The 23002-nt window shown below is 32.4% G+C and overlaps 1 protein-coding gene and 1 long non-coding RNA gene across 2 annotated transcripts; both read left to right on the top strand.

Annotated features, from left to right (window-relative positions):
* The first annotated feature begins 7782 nt into the window (after positions 1-7782).
* Positions 7783-12137, top strand: LOC139871962 (GDP-mannose 3,5-epimerase 2-like). The gene is made up of 7 exons (XM_071859726.1): positions 7783-7939; positions 8681-9091; positions 9793-9886; positions 9977-10106; positions 10542-10674; positions 10764-10971; positions 11796-12137. Exons 2-7 carry the CDS (start codon positions 8682-8684, stop codon positions 11958-11960), a joined length of 1140 nt encoding a protein of 379 aa, XP_071715827.1. The 5' UTR covers positions 7783-7939; position 8681; the 3' UTR covers positions 11961-12137.
* Positions 12138-13846: 1709 nt separating this feature from the next.
* LOC139869964 (uncharacterized) lies at positions 13847-15476 on the top strand. Its single transcript, XR_011766506.1, has 4 exons — positions 13847-14053; positions 14245-14405; positions 14549-14621; positions 15348-15476. It is a non-coding gene; the product is annotated as an uncharacterized lncRNA (long non-coding RNA).
* Positions 15477-23002: the final 7526 nt, after the last annotated feature.

The raw sequence follows: 23002 nt of genomic DNA, 5'->3' as shown, positions 1-23002 counted from the left end.
TCGGGTAGTACCTACCCGTTAAGTTCATACTTAGTAGCTAATATACAATTCAACTACTACAATTCTATATGAAAAACTGATTATAATAATATTTCGCGTTCAAACTTTTACACAATATTTTACAAACTTACAATACCGCTTATTTTACATATAGCATGAAATATAGCACACAATAAATTTGATACAAGATAGTTGTGAAGATAATTCTAGCTAGTACACAAGTCGTTCAGCAAAGGCAATAAAGACACGTAATTCATACGTCCAGAAACAAGTCATGCATTCTGGTTTTACTAGGATTACTTCCCATCCTTGGTCTTGTGGAACATAACCGTTATGGCCGTTGATAAGACAGCGTGTTGTAACGTCGTCAAAGGGAAGAGGGTTACGTAATGTCCAACAGTCCCGTAACAATCTAAAAACCTCATTTCTTACCCCAATTACCGACTCCGTCACTTGTGGGAACATTTTGTTTAATAGTTGTAGCCCGATGTTCTTGTTCTCACTTTGGTGAGAAGCGAACATTACTAATCCGTAAGCATAACATGCTTCTTTATGTTGCATGTTAGCCGCTTTTTCTAAATCACGAAGTCCAATATTCGGATATATTGAGTCAAAATAATTTCTTAACCCATTGCGTAAAATAGCATTTGGGTTCCCCGCAATATATGCGTCAAAGTAAACACATCGTAACTTATAGATTTCCCAATGTGATATCCCCCATCTTTTGAACGAAAGCCTTTTATAAACCAAGGCATTCTTGGAACGTTCTTCGAATGTCTTACAAACTGATCTCGCCTTAAATAGTTGTGCCGAAGAATTCTGACCGACTCTAGACAAGATTTCATCAATCATGTCTCCGGTAGGTCTCTTAAAATATTGGGTTGTCTATCCATTTTGTGTTTTTATACTGTAAAATAGACAAGAGTTAGATTCATAAAAAAAAATACTTATTAATAAAAGCAATTTTTACATATATCATAAAGCATAAGCACACTATATTACATATATTACACCACACGAATACAACTATCTTATTCCGACTCGCTTGTTTCTTCTTCTTCGATTTTGGTTCGTTTTGCCAAGTTTCTAGGGATATATGATGTTCCCCTAATACGAGCCGTCGTTTTCCACATTGGTTTAGAAAAACCTGGTGGTTTAGAGGTTCCCGGGTCATTGTTACAACTTAAGGACTTCGGGGGTTGACGATACATATAAAGTTCATCGGGGTTGGAATTAGATTTCTCTATTTTTATGCCCTTTCCCTTATTATTTTCTTTTGCCTTTTTAAATTCAGTTGGGGTAATTTCTATAACATCATCGGAATTCTCGTCGGAATCCGATTCATCGGAGAATTGGTAATCCTCCCAATATTTTGCTTCCTTGGCGGAAACATCATTGACCATAATTAACCTTGGTCGGTTGGTTGAGGATTTTCTTTTACTTAACCGTTTTATTATTTCCCCCACCGGTTCTATTTCTTCATCCGGTTCCGATTCTTCTTCCGGTTCCGATTCTTCTTCCGGTTCCGACTCTTCTTCCGGTTCCTCTTCGGGAACTTGTGAATCAGTCCACGAAGCATTCCAATTTACATTTGACTCTTCATTATTATTAGGTGAGTCAATGGGACTTGTTCTAGAGGTAGACATCTATCACATAATATCAAACGCGTTAAGAGATTAATATATCACATAATATTCACATGTTAAAAATATATAGTTTCCAACAAAATTTGTTAAGCAATCATTTTTAAAGTAAACACGGTCGAAGTCCAGACTCACTAATGCATCCTAACAAACTCGATAAGACACACTAATGCAAAATTCTGGTTCTCTAAGACCAACGCTCGGATACCAACTGAAATGTCCCGTTCTTATTGATTAAAAACGTTCCATATTAATTGATTTCGTTGCGAGGTTTTGACCTCTATATGAGACGTTTTTCAAAGACTGCATTCATTTTTAAAACAAACCATAACCTTTATTTCATAAATAAAGGTTTAAAAAGCTTTACGTAGATTATCAAATAATGATAATCTAAAATATCCTGTTTACACACGACCATTACATAATGGTTTACAATACAAATATGTTACATCGAAATCAGTTTCTTGAATGCAGTTTTTACACAATATCATACAAACATGGACTCCAAGTCTTGTCCTTATTTTAGTATGCAACAGAGGAAGCTCTTAATATTCACCTGAGAATAAACATGCTTTAAACGTCAACAAAAATGTTGGTGAGTTATAGGTTTAACCTATATATATCAAATCGTAACAATAGACCACAAGATTTCATATTTCAATACACATCCCATACATAGAGATAAAAATCATTCATATGGTGAACACCTGGTAACCGACATTAACAAGATGCATATATAAGAATATCCCCATCATTCCGGGACACCCTTCGGATATGATATAAATTTCGAAGTACTAAAGCATCCGGTACTTTGGATGGGGTTTGTTAGGCCCGATAGATCTATCTTTAGGATTCGCGTCAATTAGGGTGTATGTTCCCTAATTCTTAGTTACCAGACTTAATAAAAAGGGGCATATTCGATTTCGATAATTCAACCATAGAATGTAGTTTCACGTACTTGTGTCTATTTTGTAAATCATTTATAAAACCTGCATGTATTCTCATCCCAAAATATTAGATTTTAAAAGTGGGACTATAACTCACTTTCACAGATTTTTACTTCGTCGGAAAGTAAGACTTGGCCACTGGTTGATTCACGAACCTATAACAATATATACATATATATCAAAGTATGTTCAAAATATATTTACAACACTTTTAATATATTTTGATGTTTTAAGTTTATTAAGTCAGCTGTCCTCGTTAGTAACCTACAACTAGTTGTCCACAGTTAGATGTACAGAAATAAATCGATAAATATTATCTTGAATCAATCCACGACCCAGTGTATACGTATCTCAGTATTGATCACAACTCAAACTATATATATTTTGGAATCAACCTCAACCCTGTATAGCTAACTCCAACATTCACATATAGAGTGTCTATGGTTGTTCCGAAATATATATAGATGTGTCGACATGATAGGTCGAAACATTGTATACGTGTCTATGGTATCTCAAGATTACATAATATACAATACAAGTTGATTAAGTTATGGTTGGAATAGATTTGTTACCAATTTTCACGTAGCTAAAATGAGAAAAATTATCCAATCTTGTTTTACCCATAACTTCTTCATTTTAAATCCGTTTTGAGTGAATCAAATTGCTATGGTTTCATATTGAACTCTATTTTATGAATCTAAACAGAAAAAGTATAGGTTTATAGTCGGAGAAAATAAGTTACAAGTCATTTTTGTAAAGGTAGTCATTTCAGTCGAAAGAACGACGTCTAGATGACCATTTTAGAAAACATACTTCCACTTTGAGTTTAACCATAATTTTTGGATATAGTTTCATGTTCATAATAAAAATCATTTTCTTAGAATAACAACTTTTAAATCAAAGTTTATTATAGTTTTTAATTAACTAACCCAAAACAGCCCGCGGTGTTACTACGACGGCGTAAATCCGGTTTTACGGTGTTTTTCGTGTTTCCAGGTTTTAAATCATTAAGTTAGCATATCATATAGATATAGAACATGTGTTTAGTTGATTTTAAAAGTCAAGTTAGAAGGATTAACTTTTGTTTGCGAACAAGTTTAGAATTAACTAAACTATGTTCTAGTGATTACAAGTTTAAACCTTCGAATAAGATAGTTTTATATGTATGAATCGAATGATGTTATGAACATCATTACTACCTTAAGTTCCTTGGATAAACCTACTGGAAAAGATAAAAATGGATCTAGCTTCAATGGATCCTTGGATGGCTCGAAGTTCTTGAAGCAGAATCATGACACGAAAACAAGTTCAAGTAAGATCATCACTTGAAATAAGATTGTTATAGTTATAGAAATTGAACCAAAGTTTGAATATGATTATTACCTTGTATTAGAATGATAACCTACTGTAAGAAACAAAGATTTCTTGAGGTTGGATGATCACCTTACAAGATTGGAAGTGAGCTAGCAAACTTGAAAGTATTCTTGATTTTATGAAACTAGAACTTTTGGAATTTATGAAGAACACTTAGAACTTGAAGATAGAACTTGAGAGAGATCAATTAGATGAAGAAAATTGAAGAATGAAAGTGTTTGTAGGTGTTTTTGGTCGTTGGTGTATGGATTAGATATAAAGGATATGTAATTTTGTTTTCATGTAAATAAGTCATGAAAGATTACTCATATTTTTGTAATTTTATGAGATATTTCATGCTAGTTGCCAAATGATGGTTCCCACATGTGTTAGGTGACTCACATGGGCTGCTAAGAGCTGATCATTGGAGTGTATATACCAATAGTACATACATCTAAAAGCTGTGTATTGTACGAGTACGAATACGGGTGCATACGAGTAGAATTGTTGATGAAACTGAACGAGGATGTAATTGTAAGCATTTTTGTTAAGTAGAAGTATTTTGATAAGTGTATTGAAGTCTTTAAAAAGTGTATAAATACATATTAAAACACTACATATATATACATTTTAACTGAGTCGTTAAGTCATCGTTAGTCGTTACATGTAAGTGTTGTTTTGAAACCTTTAGGTTAACGATCTTGTTAAATGTTGTTAACCCAATGTTTATAATATCAAATGAGATTTTAAATTATTATATTATCATGATATTATCATGTATGAATATCTCTTAATATGATATATATACATTAAATGTCTTTACAATGATAATCGTTACATATATGTCTCGTTTAAAAATCATTAAGTTAGTAGTCTTGTTTTTACATATGTAGTTCATTGTTAATATACTTAATGATATGTTTACTTATCATAGTATCATGTTAACTATATATATATCCATATATATGTCATCATATAGTTTTTACAAGTTTTAACGTTCGTGAATCACCGGTCAACTTGGGTGGTCAATTGTCTATATGAAACATATTTCAATTAATCAAGTCTTAACAAGTTTGATTGCTTAACATGTTGGAAACATTTAATCATGTAAATATCAATCTCAATTAATATATATAAACATGGAAAAGTTCGGGTCACTACAAAACCGACGGTTGGGAGGTGGAATGGGGGAGGGGATTGTTTGTTGGTTACTAGCTTGTAAAGTCTTACAAAAGTTGGATATTTAGTGTTAGTTCATGGGGATTGTAAGGTAACTAGATTCCAAGTCTCCTTAAACAACTAGTTCATTTTAAAAGTGATACTTACAAGTATTAGTGGGCTAACTAAGTCCATTAATATGGGTAGGGTGGGCTTCTAAAGTCCACTAATACTAATAAAGGCCCAAGTTCAATTAAAAGCCCAAGTATGTATGTAGTTAACAAGTTTATCCAATTAAAAGCCCAAGTAACTAACTAACAACTTTAGTTAAATAAAATGATTAATAAAACTTAATCATGAACGTAAATAATATTTGAAAATATTATTCGTGTAAGTTTCGTGTGTCACAAAGACGTTTCGGGCAATTAAAGTCAAGTTCGGGCAATCATGGCAACATGTAAATGTAATAACGTACATTTATTTAATCACACGTATTAATAATAATAATTATTAAAAAATAAACGTTGGAAAATCCAGGGTCGTTACACCAAAAACATAAATACAAAAATAAATAAATAAATAAATAAATAAATAAATATATATATATATATATATATATATATATATATATATATATATATATATATATATATTTATTTATTTAGTGAAACGATCCATAGAGAATAGAGTATGTAGAGAACCCATAAAACTCATAGATTGAACTTCAATCTATGTGGAGATTGAGTTAAAAAAAAAAAGTCAATCTGCACACTAAAAAAAGTCAATCTGCACACAAAAAAAAGTCAATCTGCAAAAAAAAAAGACTGAAAAAATAGTCAATCTGCACACTAAAAAAAGTCAATCTGCAAAAAAAAAAGCCTGAAAAAAAAGTCAATCTGCAAAAAAAAAAACTGCCAAAAAAAGTCAATCTTATGCACAGAAAAAAAAAGTCAATCTGCAAAAAAAAGTCAATCTGCACAAAAAAAAAGTCAATCTACAAAAAAAAAAATTCAATCTGCAGAAAATTGACTCAATCTACACGAGTTCCATGGGTTCTCTACTACCTTTGGTTCTCCATGGATCCTCACCCTATATATATATATATATATATATATATATATATATATATATATATATATATATATATATATATATAGGGGCAAGATCAATGGAGAAGTAACCAATCGGGGGGAGCGGGGGAAGCAAAAAAAAATCGTTTTTTTGAAAAAACTTTGTTAACGAACATTATAGATTGGATGAAAATATGAACATTTAGAAAAGACACTTCGTGATGAATGTTATTATTTTGGCGGGAAAACGACCGACAAAAATAACATTCAAGATAATATTGTTCGTGAAGAATGTTAACGTTTTTTTTTTCATGTTTTGTGAAGTAAAATTTAGCCCGATTTAGAGTTTAGGGTTTAGGGTTTAGAGTTTGGTGTTTTGGGTTTATTCCATAAACCCAAAGCACCAAACCCTAAACCCTAAACTCTAAACCGTTCGTGTTAAAAACTCAATCTAAATCCTAAATCTAAACCCTAAATCTAAACTCTAAACCCTAAATTTCTAAACCCTAAGATCTAAACCCTATAAACCCTAATATCTAAACCATAATATTCAAACCCTAATATCTAAAACCTCAAAATACGCTCGAAAAACACGATAATTGTTATATATTACTTTTTCGAGCATTTTCCCGCCAAAATAAAAGCATTTATCACAAAGTGTTTTTATTAAATGTTCATATTTTTATCCAATCTATAATGTTCGTGAACAAAGTTTTTTCAAAAAATGAAAAAAAAAAAAATTTGCTTCCCCCGCTTCCCCCCGAATGGTTACTTCTCTCTTGATCCTACCAATATATAGGGGCAGGATCAATGGGGAAGTAACCAATCGGGGGGAAGCGGGGGGAAGCAAATTCTTTTTTTCAATTTTTGAAAAAACTTTGTTCACGAACATTATAGATTGGATGAAAATAAGAACATTTAGAAAAGACACTTCGTGATGAATGTTATTATTTTGGTGGAAAAACGATCGACAAAAATAACATTCAAGATAATATTGTTCGTAAAGAATGTTAACGTTTTTTTTCCATGTTTTGTGAAGTAAAATTTAGCCCGATTTAGAGTTTAGGGTTTAGGGTTTAAGGTTTAGGGTTTAGGGTTTGGTGTTTTGGGTTTATTCCATAAACCCAAAACACCAAACCCTAAACCCTAAACCCTAAACTCTAAACCGTTCGTGTTAAAAACTCGATCTAAATCCTAAATCTAAACCCTACACCCTAAATTTCTAAACCCTAATATCTAAACCCTAATGTCTAAAACCTCAACATACGCTCGAAAAACACGATAGTTGTTATATATTACTTCTTCGAGCGTTTTCCCGCCAAAATAATAACATTTATCACGAAGTGTCTTTTCTAAATGTTCTTATTTTCATCCAATCTATAATGTTCGTGAACAAAGTTTTTTCAAAAAACGAAAAAAAAAAAATTTACTTCCCCCGATTGATTACTTCCCTCTTGATCCTACCAATATATATATATATATATATATATATATATATATATATATATATATATATATATATATATATATATATATTCAATTAAGTATTTTTTTTTTTATTTCATTTTAAAAAGGTACCAAAAAAGAGAACCCCAAATTAGAAAAAGAGTAAATAAAAAGGTAAAGTACTGAAAGGATAAACAAATAGGAGTGTCTACTACCACGAAAGTGTGTATATAATTAACAACACGAGTGGCGCCCAAATTCATTCGTGATCAATTTAGCTACCTCAAATCCCCTCCCTCCAATTAATTCACGATTTTTTCAGGTAATTTTTAATTTCCGCAATTTCATAATGTCGTCACACAACATTATTAATCGATTTATAAAATCTTGTTCAATTGACGTGGTTTATTACTTGTAAGAATACTTTCGCATCTATCTACGATTCGTGTTCTGATCTGATTAGGGTTTTGTTACGTTTCTGTTAGGGTGTAAGAATTATGAGGATTTTATCAAAAATTTTGTGTATTTTTATGTAATAATTTCCCCATTATAATCAACTTTTTAATTTTTATGTTTTTCCTGCCGACATTGTTAGTGTATAGTATATACTAAATACTAATCTCATTATATGAAAATTGTGTGATATAAATTCATCACTTTTATTCATTGTTTTAGTATTTTAGATGCTGATAAATTCTGAATTTTTATCCTTGAACGTCGAAATTATATAATTTTTCACCTCCGAAATAAGTTGGATTTCATTCTCTTGTAAATTTTGTAAATTTAGTTACTCTGCATTGCAATTAGGGTTGAATTTGTATGTAACTGTTGAGACTGTTAGTGCAATGACTTGTTGATGAAGTTGTATGAATTATAAAACTTTAGGTTATGAAAAATATAAGTTTATGAGGAAATTCATCGTCATTACAAAGTTACTTAGCTAGTGTGTTGTAAATTTATGATAAAAATGGTTGCGAATAATAATGTTATTGATTTTCTATTTTCTATTTTCTATTTTTGATATGTAAATTTATTAAATCGTTATGTTTTTTACTGTTTGTAGAATGGGAACAACTGGTGAAACGAAATACGGGTCTTTTACGTACGAGAATCTTGAGAGGGAACCTTATTGGCCGTCTGAGAAGCTTCGGGTTTCGATTACAGGAGCTGGTGGATTCATCGGGTCACACATTGCTCGACGATTGAAAACCGAGGGTCATTACATCATCGCTTCTGACTGGAAGAAAAGTGAGCATATGCCAGAAGACATGTTTTGTCATGAGTTTCATCTTGTTGATCTTCGGGTGATGGATAATTGTTTGAAAGTTACTGAAAAAGTTGATCATGTTTTTAATTTGGCTGCTGATATGGGCGGGATGGGGTTTATTCAGTCGAATCATTCTGTTATTATGTATAATAATACGATGATTAGCTTTAATATGCTCGAGGCTGCCAGAATCACTGGAGTTAAAAGGTTTGTCCATATATCCTTTTGAGGCATTTATTTTATATTTGACTTTTAGATATTTAAATGATAATCAACGACTCAACGCTTTCATTAATTTGTATGCGTAGTCAAATGTTGTATATTTTAGGGCAGAAGATGTAATAATTATAATTCTAGATAGTATTGATATCTACCTTGGATATGCTTACATAACATTTTTGTAGTCATATGCATAATATACAGACTATTAAAAAGACCCTGTTTGCGTTGGCTTACTTTGTGTGTGTAAAACAACTATATATTTGTCAACTTAAGTTAAATGTATATTTTTTTTATTTTTTTTTTGCGTTACTAAACTCGTTAACATTTAATAGTATCCATATCTGCTTGTGCTTTTGCCTGCTTTTTATATTGTGGTACCAAAGGAAAGTCATCCATATTTTTGTAATGATGATGAGGTGCGAATGAGCATTCTTAAAAATCTTAACTTAAAAAGTTTCCAAAAAAAAGAAGATGTTGCAATAGTAACATCTAAACTTGCATTTTCTTCTTTATAAGATATGAATTCGGTAGGTTTTGGTACATGAAATTCCTTTATTATCATCACTGAATACATATTTGACATCTAGTATTGACAAAGCTTTCATACAACTATGTTCATATTAAATATTGCATTTTTATATTATTATCTATTATCTATAATCAGACTCTCGTTTTACGGTGAACAGGTTCTTTTATGCCTCTAGTGCTTGCATTTACCCTGAGTTTAAACAGTTGGAAACCAATGTGAGCTTGAAGGAAGCAGACGCCTGGCCCGCCGAGGTTGATATTCGTTGACTAATCTTGAAGTTACTACATTTTTATATGCATTTTAATTAGGTTTTTTTATATTTTTTGCTTGCAATTTTTTAGCCACAAGATGCTTATGGTTTGGAGAAACTAGCAACCGAGGAGTTGTGCAGGCACTACACCAAAGACTTTGGAATTGAGTGCCGAATTGGGCGGTTTCATAACATCTATGGACCTTTCGGCACATGGAAAGGTACAAAATTCGGTTTGGAACACTTTTAATGCCAGTTACCATAATGATAATGATGTTTTGGAAACAAAGAGCTTATTAGGAACATCAAATTTGTTTTATTAAATTTTTTTTTCTTTTCTTTCTACATAACGATTGTTGTAAACGGCGGCCTTCTTGGCGGACTAGTCAGTTAGGTGACTAGCCCTTCCTGTTTCGCCCAAAAACGTCTAATTAGTCAGTCAACCCTAAACTTCAGGTCAAAGTCGGTCTTAGTCTGTCAAATTCAAGGGTTGGTCAAAGGTAGGTCAAAATTTGAATATTTTTGATACTCAGATTTTGTGCCCTATACATATTTATGTTTGGTATATATATTTTTAATATATTTTTAATTAAAGAAATAAATATATATATACTAATAGTCAACGTTAACGTTAGTCAACGTCTGACTGTCTGCAGGTGGAAGGGAGAAGGCACCTGCTGCTTTTTGCAGAAAAGCGCTTACAGCCACTGATAAGTTTGAAATGTGGGGAGACGGGTTACAAACACGATCTTTTACGTTCATTGATGAATGTGTTGAAGGTGTCTTAAGGTATGCTTTAGTGCTATTTGTGACCCGTAACTATATTTTTTTTTTTCCTTTTATTGAAATTTTTACCATATTTTGATGTGGATTAACAGATTGACAAAATCTGATTTCCGTGAACCGGTGAATATTGGAAGTGATGAAATGGTAAGCATGAATGAAATGGCTGAAATTGTTCTCAGTTTTGAGGACAAGAAGCTCCCAATTCACAATATTCCGGGACCCGAAGGTGTACGTGGTAGAAACTCTGATAACACGTTGATCAAAGAGAAACTTGGGTGGGCCCCCACTATGAGATTAAAGGTATTCGTTGCACTTTTACCTTTGTTGTTAAAATACTTATAATTATAATTATAATGTAAGTACATAATGCATGCGAACCATGGTTCATACAGTCTATAATACTTCACTGCAGAAGAAGCATTAATCTTCTTTAGAAGTGGAGGTTTTTTTTTTACTTGGATACTTGCATATGGATCAGTTTGGTTTATGTTTTTGTTTGTAATGGGTCAAATGGGTTTAACTAAAAAGGAAACGGGTCTGCATAAAAACTCTTAATATTCTTATATTCTATGAACTATTTAATCGTATCTTGCCCACTAAGTATTTACACTTCCACTTACAATTTAGTTTAAAAAGAAAGAAAAAAAGGTTTTGGGTCAGCCAACTGCCAATGCAACCTGACCCAATTTGTTTCTAAAAACAGTTGAAATTCCTATTGACCTGTTAACTAAATATTCTGATTGACCCACCGCTTTGAGCACCACTAATCTCTGCAGTTAGGTCATACACCATGCTTATGTTTACAGTTTCCTGTATGTATTATATACATGTAAATATCTTTGGCTACTTATTACTGCATGTGAATCTGTTTCCGCATCTTGTAATCGTGACCAATTTGTTAATGTACACAATCAGACCATACCATGTTGCACTTGATACATAGATATATGATTGATATATAAGATGTTTTGGCAATTCTGATATCTGACTTTTGATAGAAGTATGCCTGGAAAACGGGTCGGGTCGGGTCATTATATCCCTTTCAAATCAAAATCTTTTTAAATATTTGTGTCAGCTCATTATATCGGTTCATTCACACATTCATTGATAATGGATGGATACAGGATGGATTAAGGATCACTTATTTCTGGATCAAGGAACAAATCGAAAAAGAAAGAGGCGATGGTTTTGATCTTTCAGTCTACGGGTCGTCTAAAGTCGTTGGAACTCAAGCACCAGTTCAACTCGGATCCCTAAGGGCTGCTGATGGCAAAGAGCAAAGTGTATAATAATAAGATTTCATGTTTTCTGATGTCTTTATCCGAGACCCTTCATTTTTTTGTTGATGCATCTATATCTATATCTATATTTATCTTATTGTGTAATCTTTTTAGCCATTGCAGACCTTCACTACTTATGTGTGATCTCTTTACTTAATTGGTTATTATTGTGATTTAGTTTCTACCTTTTTATTTCTATATTCTCTGCTACTTTCTTATATATTTATATTAAAGTATAACTCGTAATTTTGACTTGTTTTTGTGATATGAAAAAGTAAATGGTAAATCTGAAAGAAAAAAAAAACAAGGCACACCTTGATTGTGATGCAAGTATAAATTATGATTATTTTGAATCAGTGGACACCGAATCCAGTATGGATTAAACTGTAATACTGTATGATGTGACTTTAATTGAGTTTACAGAAAATAGCGTGTTATTGCCTTCAAACTAGGTACTTCAATGATGTTGGACTCTTATACAAGTATAATACAAGAATAATGCGTATGGAATTATGGGGTCGACCAAACTATGCGAGTGCAATGATAAAAGTTTCAGCTACTATGGAGATAATGGAAACTTTACATGTAACTACTCCTTGATTAGATGTGAGTGGAATGACTATGGATGTGGTGAGGGTGGAGTATGAATGGAAACCTTTAAGGCGTGCTTGTTGTGAAGTGTTCGATTACACGACTGATCGATGTCCGACAAATATTCAAGAAAAAGTGATGGAACCTAAACTTTCGGATGGTTTTCAAGAGGTTAGGAAGAAGCATGGTAGAGAGAAGTGACTAATGATAATAATTGGCATGAGAATAAGCAGCATGCTAGAATGAGATTTGGCATGAGAAAACACAAGAGCACAGAGGTTTATATGTCGAAGACTGTTACTGAGCTAAACGATAAGGGTGCAGGTACAAGTAAAAATAATAAGGACCATACAGGTCAACTTGGGACGAGTAAGTAGTGGCGGAACATAGAGCAACCCAAAAGGGGTATCCGCGCCCCCTGGATTTAACTGGAAAAAAAAAATTACACTAAAAAAAAAAAAAATTACCAAAAAATAAGTTTTTTTTAGTGTTCGCCCCTGCTGACAATGAAAAATTTATTAAATTTTTAGACTCGCTCCCTCTGTAGTAGTCGGGTTCAAGTTCCGCCGCTGCGAGTAAGGGTGCTCAAGTGAATGTTCATAATTCGTTCGGAGCTCTTACTAATGATAAATATTAATTTAGTCGGCGAACTGGAGCGATATAGAACCTAATGAGAATGAAACGACCGCGTTTATGGGCGGGAAAATGTTACTAAGGCAGCGGCTCTGTTTGACATTAAATCGGGCTGGTTCTATGTATGTCGTTGATGTTTTAGGTTTTGCTAGTCATGTTTTTAGGTGTGTAGGTTGTAACTAGGTTTATAGTTGCTTGTGAGGCCGCAAGGCGCGTTTATGGTGGTTGTTGTATTCCTGTTACTTTTTATATAATATTTATCGAGTAATACTCTTTATCATAAAAAAAAAAGTATAAATTATCTTTGGTACCAAAATTGTCAAAGTTAAGTCGATGAAATTATAATGTCGGAGTCTCGGGTGAAGCAAATGCATTTTTTGGGCTTAAAAAGATAAATTTATAACTCTAGGAAAAGTAAAGGACCTGGAAACAACCATACCACTGTCTAAACTGCTACACCCTCTTCACACTTTTGTTTCGCCGCTTTATCATCTATTTCTAGATGCCAATAATTTCTATCTATACTAACAAACAAAACACTATTTCACTATTCACCGAAAGTAACCAGAGCCATTTTCATCATTTCACATTTTTTTTTTTTTTTTTTTTTAACCCTAAATTCAACCACAGCCTCTGCTTCCTCCTCCTTGAAACATCTGGCGATTTATAGGGTCTCCACCTCCACCCACCATCCTTTCCATCACCACCTTTGTCCATCGCTACTACCGTCCCCATTGCCAACACTATCGTCGCAACCACCAACTTCATCGTCTTCGCCGGCGTGTATGCACTACCGACTGAGTTGAAATCATTGGCAACACCTCAATCGTTAGTAGAAATATACAAGTAATCAAAATCGTAACTCTATTCCTCAATATGTAAGTTATTTTCCCTAATCTACTCTAATAATAATATATTCTTCCCTCACAGTTTATTGTTAATTCATAGTTTGGCAGCTTTCGGTTTTAGCTCCAATGGGGGTTTTATTGTTATGGAGTTAATTAATTGTTGTTTTTGATGGTCAAATTTCGGAACTAACTATTTTATGGGTTGTTGATTTCTTAATTAGGGCTAACTGAATGAAAAGAATACTCGGTGCTAATTGTGGTTTTCACTCTGATGCAAAATATGTAACTTTCTTCCATATTTCAGCTACAAAAAACCGCCATTCAGACTTTGAATTCTTGGAAAGACAAGAAACAAATCATCCTCTGTCAAGAAGCTATAAAGGTTGACTTGCTTATACTTTGTGTTTCCTTGATACAAATTACATATTCTTAGTTCTTAATTTTGTTTTAATGATTGATTAAATTAATATTACTATTTAATGTTCGATATGTTTTCAACACTTTACTTTCAATGTAATGGTGAAGTCAGTTCATGGCATAACACCAGAACAACCACATGCTTTTGCAAAAGTTCTTGAAGTATGCAAATGTAGCTCAGGTTTGTGCTCTATACTTTCCTAAATTTACTAAATGATAGAATTCGTGGAAATATATTAATATTAATTTAATATTAATATTAATTTTCAACAAAAGAGGAGTGATTTCTTTCAGTTACTTCTAGCTGTTGATACGCTATCTAATGTTGAAAAATTTAATTTCGTTCATGATGCAATACTGGGTGGTTGTGAAACTACCTCTATTTTTAATGACCATGATGTTGCATTTAGTTGCCAAATCTGAAATTACACTTGAACAATTGAAGGTATAGTTGGTTACTTATATATATGCAATTAAATTGCAAAATACGATGCTTTGTATTTAGATGAAACCAATCTTTAGTTGTTAATGACATTGTTGTTACAACTTCTGTTTATGAAAACAATGGAAGGGATTTAAATTATAGAATGTGTGTGGTGTGTGAGAAGTATGGATTTCAAACTCCTCTTCAAGTTCCTTATAGGTAATAATCCATATACAAATGACAATTCTTATGCATATTTCTTCTACTATATAGTCATCACTATACAATTATCATATTTTTGCTATTAACTTTATATAGGGGTGTCATAATGGGCAGTTTAGTCTTCATTGTTTGGTCATAATGGGTAGAGAAGTACCAACTACATACACACAGTTAAGATTAAGGAGTAATTGCATAGATACATGGGTCAAATTGATATTGATATTGATATTGATATTGATATTGATATTACTACTATTGCAGGTAATTCTCGAACGCTTTTATCAGTGGAAAATCTGCCGTTTTCTCTCATTATAAGATATTTAATTTGTGTGTATTTATCTATATCATTTAAAGTTTTCTCAAATGTTCTTCGTGTTATTTATATGTCGTGATAATACACTTCAAACTATTTTCTTCAAAATCTTTTCCAAGTTATGCCACTACAAGTATTTTACACCTTTGATTACTTCATGATGTGCTAACACCACTTTACACTTATATATTTATAGGAGTGCGTGACGGGGAAGGCCCTTTTACCGACGAACTCGCAAAGGCGTGCTTTTTCGTCGCTGTAAACCCAACCCATTATCCAACCGTAAAGAGCAAACAAATTTTTTATTTTTTTTTAAACTGAGGGGTGCGCGGCGCGCAACACCCCTTGTGTGCGGCGCGCACAAGCTGCTTCAGCTTCTGTCCGGTTTTTGCATTTTTCGTTTAATGATCTCCCGGTTCCCGACATATTTAGACGAAACGCTTTTCACAACACATCAATATAAGTAAAACTAACACGTTTCAATAATAAAACTAGTTTTACGACACCGGACCCACATATGGCCGTATTACGAGTTTTCGTACAAAATATAAGTTTTGACCAAGTTAGTTTAAATTTCAAACGACACTAGAGCATGATGTTTGGGGGTTAAACTACCCAAATCTCGATCAAACTTCAAAAAGCTATACTCCCAAAAGCTTCTCCTATCATAACAAAGCGGGATCACTAGTCTAAACGAATACCCTTTCCCTTGTCCACGCCGGAGCCTATAAAAAGGTAAACAACGAGAGGGTAAGCAAAACGCTTAGTGAATGCAATAATTATACACATACATATATAATATACCTACTTGCAAACACTCACACAAATACCTCATACACGCTAGCATTTTAAATTAGCATACCATCTCAAAGTACAATGCTAAATCCACGATATTACAAGCTAGCTCAAACAATAGCATATAACGCGAAGTATATAATATATGTTATACTACAACACATAACCATGGTTAACCAATCGTACAAGGAATGGTACTCGAATTTTCCATCTGTGTTCATAACAACCATTAGGGTACTTAACACGTCGTACACTAATCCCACGGGTGGCATCTTAACACGTCGATGCTTCACCCCGGGTGGCGTCTTAACACGTCGACACTTCACCCGTCATAGTTCTTGGAGTGGCATCTTAACATGTCGATGCTTCACCCCGAGTGGTGTCTTAACACGTCGACACTTCACTCTTCATATTACTTGAAGTGGTATCTTAACACGTCGATACTTCACCCCGAGTGGTGTCTTAACACATCGACACTTCACTCACTACGTGAACGTGCTGTCTTAGCACGTCGACACTTCACATCTCACGCTACGCAAATAAATACATTATATACCTACGCATATAATTATTCCACTCACCTTAACGATTCGGTGACGGTTTTATACTTCCGCAAGCTTCAAACCAAAGTATCTAATACAATAAGTACTCAATCAACACACAAACTAGTTGGACCAACCACCAACAATTTACTCATGCGCATTTAATGGCCTACTTGCATTAAATGACTCATTTATATCAAAACCACCCATTTAAGGTCAAAACCATCATAAATCACTAAAAGCTAGTGATTAAGGTCCAACAACACCAACTAATACATAATTAGGGTATTTCATACTCGTCTTTCCCAACTAGGTCAATTATTACCCATTTGACCATGTTAAAGTTAACACACCCATTTCGGGTCATCCACTATGTGACGACCCAAAAATTTCCGATCAAATTTAAACTTAATCTTTATATAATTCCGACTTGATAAGCAATGAATTTTAATAAATCTTGAACCTCCGAAAAGAGTTTTACACAAGCTTTTGATCACCCTTTTATTCCGACGATTCACGAACGTCATAACTTGATTTAATTGTTTAATTGTTTAACTATTGTGTATATATATGGATTTATATATATTTAACTTGAAAATATGATAATTAAATATCTCATTAAGTATATTAACAAAGTAATATATATATTTTCATACTACTAATTTAAAGAGTTTTCAAACAATATATATTACTATTTAAACGACGTAATTAACTTATGTTAAAATGTATTTACATATAATGTATTACGAGTGTAAATACATCCTTACAAGTATTGAATACACTTTATAATATACCAATACATATAAAGGATAGCTATACTCGTATTTCCGTTCAATTTTCTCAAAGAATTCTACTCGCATTCATACGGTATTTTTACCCGTATTATACACAGCTTCTAGAAGTATTTACTATTGGTATATACCAATAGAAATCTGCAATTATTTGTGTAATATGTCATCCATGATCTAATCAATTTAATATGTCATGCATAACTTAATACAATTTAACTTATCTTAGATATTTTTTACTAAAAGCCAAAATTGTAAGCTTATAAATAAGGACTATTTTAACCAAGGTTGTAAAACTCGCGACTCGTGGAGTACTCGGCCGGAGGTTTTTGAGGAGTAATCGGCGACTCGGGGAGTACTCGGAGGAGTACTCGGATTTTGACTTTTGTTGACTTTTCTAATATAACTAAATATTTTCAATATATTATAGATATATAATATATATATTAGCTATAAACAAACATTTTATGAATATATATATGTTAAATATATAAAATTTATAAATATATATGTTAAATATGTAAAGTTTAGTTACATATAAATATTTATTTTAAGAGTGCATATAAATTTTGTTCTTGGTATTAAAGTTTAGTAAAAGTTTAGGGGTTATTATTGTCATTTGATAAAAGAATATTGAATTAAAATATTTTAAAAATAAATACTCTCGTATATGGTACTCAAAGTCTCAAAGAGCATCACTGCATCAGACATATGATAAAAACAAGTTGTAAAAAGTAAAAGCACTCTCTCTTGAAAAACGTGTCACCATCCAATTTCCAAAAAATCCCAGATCTTGTTTTACAAGCTCGCTATGGATCTGAGATCTCGTCTTGTTTTCTTCCTCAATCCTTTCTTCTTTCCCGTTTCTGTTTTTTTTCATCATCGTTCCTCGTTTCCGGTCAATTTTTGAGTTTTCCGACGACGTTGACCGGCGTTGACCGAGTAATAGAGCGAGTTAGACACCGATTTCTCTGTTGAACAATTTTTCCGAGTTATCGCCGAGAACTAGGCCGAGTCGGCCGAGTTTTGCAACCATGATTTTAACTCATTTTTACTCCACATTTTCTTAAACTAAAAACACACACTTGAATGCTCTCATATCATACTTTAATCTCAGCAACTTTTCTCTTCATAATCAAGGTAAAATACTTCTCAAAATCCTTGTTCAATTCCTTGTATAGTTGCTATCTTATTATACTTATAAAACTTGTAAAAACTAGAACTTGTTTTGGTGAACACCAAGCTTGTTTGAAAAACTAATCTAATCTTTCTAACTTAACTCTAATAACACTTATTTTTATGTATTATGATGTTATATTAAGTTAATATAAGAACTTATAACTTGTACATATGAAGAACACCTTGAAACTTAACATATATCCTTTAATCTTCATTTGGTAAAAAGCGGGCTGTTTTGGGTTGAGAATTAAAAACATATCTTAGACTTTGAGTTCGAGGCTAAGACTTTGGAAATATGTTAATATATGTAAATAAGACTTCCAGTATTTTTTTTCATGATTTTAGACAAAGTGAAAGTATTTTATCAAAAATCATATATTGGGTGGATGCCGGGATTTTTCCAAATCTGTCCACCGACACAAAAAGAGGGTAAAGCTCTAAAAATTACTACTTGGGATGAACTTTTCGAATTGGTTTTGTAAAATTTACTTCTTAATGAATCCATAGCAATTTGATTCACTTTAAACGGAGTTGTAATGAATATTTGGCGAGCAAAACAAAATCTGCTAAAATTAACGTTGTATGGACGAAATTTATATTATAAAAACTATATTAACCATATCCTTGTTAACTTTTCCTATATCTTATATATATTTGGACATGTTATCAGTAGTATAACAAAATATTATAATCTTGGTTAATTCTGTGATTGTATATATGTATAATAATATTCTTGGTACGTCCTAACACAATAAGTATACAATACGTTTTGATAAATCCTAAGACAATACGTACACAATACGTCTTAGTTAATTCTAAGACAATACGTATCTCTGAGTTGATGCAAAGACAATACGTATACAATACGTCGTGGGGTAATTCTAAGATTATATATATATATATATATATATATACACACCGATTATTGAACTGTTGAACTTTTCGGACTATTTTGGACTACTAACAAAGGACTACTAACACAAAATGTTAAAAATTATTATATAAGTATTCTATGAACTTGCTTTATTTTATTCATATGTCGTATTATTATCTGAATCGTTATTATTGTTATAGGTTCGTGAATCCAAGGACGCCGGTCATATTTTTAATAAGTTGAAAACTTATTATTAATATACTTTTACTACTGTGAGTATATAGTCCCATTTTTAAACTCTACAAATATTTTGGGATGAGAATACATGCATTTTATGTTTTACTCCATAGACAAAAGTACTTAAAATATATTCTACGTTGAGTTGTACCACTTTGCATATCTTCCCTAATAGCTCGGTAACTAATATTTACATGTTGTAAGAAAATGTATACGCGAATCATATTGATAGATCTATCGGGTTTGACAACCCCAACCGGGCTAGTCGCTCTAGTATCGTAAACGGTTGCATAGTACTTCGTTTTTACTACACTTGGTACAGTGTAGGGAGATTTTATAATAAAGGGAATATGCCACATTAATGGTTAAGTATGGTTACCGAAGCGCTCAACAACTTATAGGATACTTTTATACACTTGCGAGTGTACATATATTTATAACTATGAAATCTTGTGGTCTATATTTATATCGATGCTAAACCTATATATCTCACCAACCTTTGTGTTGACTGTTTAAGCATGTTTATTCTCAGGTCCTTAAGAAAGTCTTCCGCTGTTGCATTACCTGAGTAAGCTGTGCATGGAGTCTCATGTTTTTGTTTAAATGAAGTGTTGCATTCAATAAAACCTTCGTCATGTATTATATTCAACTTTTATGTCACGTGTGTAGTATTTGGAAAACGGTGTATTATGGAGATTATTTCTTAAATAATCACCCACTTTTTTAAAACATGCATTATGTATAATAATGGTGTGCTTTTTATGAAACGAATGCAATAATTTCTAAAACGTATCATATAGAGGTCAAATACCACGCTATGGGACCAATGAATAACGTACTGCGTTTATAGTGATATGAATGGGTCGTTTCAGTTGGTATCAGAGCGGTGGTCTTAGCAAACCATGTCTTGCATTAGTGTGTCTAACGGATAGTTATTAAGATGCATTAGTGAGTCTGGACTTCGACCTTAACTGCATGTCAAAAGTTTTGCTTATCATTTCTAGTCGGAAATCATCTGCTTATCACCCTTAGAAAATTACATGTTTATCATTCTTAGTCTAGACACATCTTACTGTATTGATTGCATAAATAGTGTATAGACAAAGTTCATATTTTAGCGTATATGCTAATTCATATCTTAGCGTATCTGTTACTGTAAACTTTGCCTAACATATTTCGTAAATTCCTCCGTAATCTATGAAATCTTTTGATATATATATATATATATATATATATATATATATATATATATATATATATATATATATATATATATATATATATATATATATATATTCTATGTAATTAGAATACCATCCGATAGCCGGAAATCATTTCATATCGAAATATCCTTTATTCAATCATACGAAATGAAACTCTCCACTAGTTCAAGTCCCTCGAATTCCGATATGAAATTTCACTCGAGCTCCGAAAGCAGTGTGACCGGAATGGATCAACCAATTAGCCATCATCTATTTTGGATGAATTGGGGATGAGTTCGTAGTCTACTTAATCATTGGAGACAAGAAGAATGTGATCTCTTCCATCCACCACATTGCCATTTTGGTGAAGAACATGAGGCACTTACCGGCGAACCCGTTCGTAACACCATTTTCTCTCTCCTTTTCAGGATATGCCGTAACGAGTATAATATTACTAATATTATTGAGGCTATCTGACCTTTACTCCGTATCTTGCATCGTGAATTATTTAGTAAAAAAAAAATTACTGTCATGAAAAGCAAAACTTCATTAGCAAGTGCATCCTACATCATTTCATTCCCTTTATAAAGCTCTTGACCTCTCTTTTTATTCAAGAAACTTTAAACATCTTCTTTTACAATACAAAACAAAACAAATTCTCATCATCTCTATACTCACATCAAACCACTACCAGCACCAGCACCAGCATTACCAACAATATCACAAGCCTCAACATCGCAAGCCGCATTACGAGCATCAACATTATACGCACAGCAGGCACTGAGGGATACCAACAATAATGAGTCATGAAGTATTAATTTATTATTTCATTTACTTTGAAGAAATATTCCGCGGCGATTATGTAATCTCTAAAGTTTTAGGGATTATTCATTTCTAGTTCCAACCGTAAACCAAATGAGATTAATATAATATTAACTCATTAAATCCATATTACATCTGAAGAAAATATACATACATATATTTTCATAAAGACTGTAATAAAAATTCTTTTGTACAAAATATTACTTGTGAAATTTTATTTTAACGGGTAGGTAATACCCGAGAAATACTTAAGTTCACATTAATATGTTACACTGTACATTTTCAATGATGTTTCGACAATCGTTAATTATACTCTCTCCTTTCATAGCAATATACATCATTTCACAAAATTCAAGACAACCATTTTCCATACCAATTCAATTACATATTCTGATTTTGACAGATCAAAATCCAAGTCAAGATTTAAGAAGTGACATCAATATTAAATTCCTACATCCTTCAAAATCATACTTTAAATTCAAACTATACTAGAACATCACTTTCATTCACAGAACTCATAAAGATATTCGTATCATTCAAGATTCACGACGAACTCATTATACGAATATTGACGATGACAACCTGCGTCTAAACCCTTCAAAATTCTTGAAAACACCTCAACTAAGGAACAATCAAGAGAATGAACCAATCACACGATACATACAAAGAATATATGCATATAGATATGCATTCGGAGGACACTTGAACCTAAGCAAAGGTTCAACACGTATCCGTGTCAGATCCTTTAGCATTATTATTACCAAAATAACTTTACAATCCCTTTTCAAAATAGCGAATTTTGTCACAGCTCCAAAAAGACAACTTCGAATTTTCATCCGGAGTAGCCTTATTATAACCTTGATATATACGTTGTCTTTTCGCCATCGTTACCAGGGAACCTTTTATATTTCACCACATTAGTAGTAAGCTTACCAGCAACTTTATTGCTCTTTGACTTAAATCTCTCTGAAAGATCACTATAAAACCTTGTCATGTACCCATCTACATCTTGTAACAATAATTGTCATACCAAACCCCAGGAAGCATCAATAATTATTCTTGAATCTCACATCATTTCTGCATATACATATAACGTTATTTCCTGGAATTATAATTCTGAAATCCGGAATAGCATTTCAGCCTACGAATCAGTACTATGAAGTT

Source organism: Rutidosis leptorrhynchoides, chromosome 10 (genome assembly GCF_046630445.1).
Source record: "Rutidosis leptorrhynchoides isolate AG116_Rl617_1_P2 chromosome 10, CSIRO_AGI_Rlap_v1, whole genome shotgun sequence".
Classification (NCBI taxonomy): Eukaryota; Viridiplantae; Streptophyta; class Magnoliopsida; order Asterales; family Asteraceae; genus Rutidosis; species Rutidosis leptorrhynchoides.
This window is presented reverse-complemented; position numbering and strand designations above follow the sequence as displayed.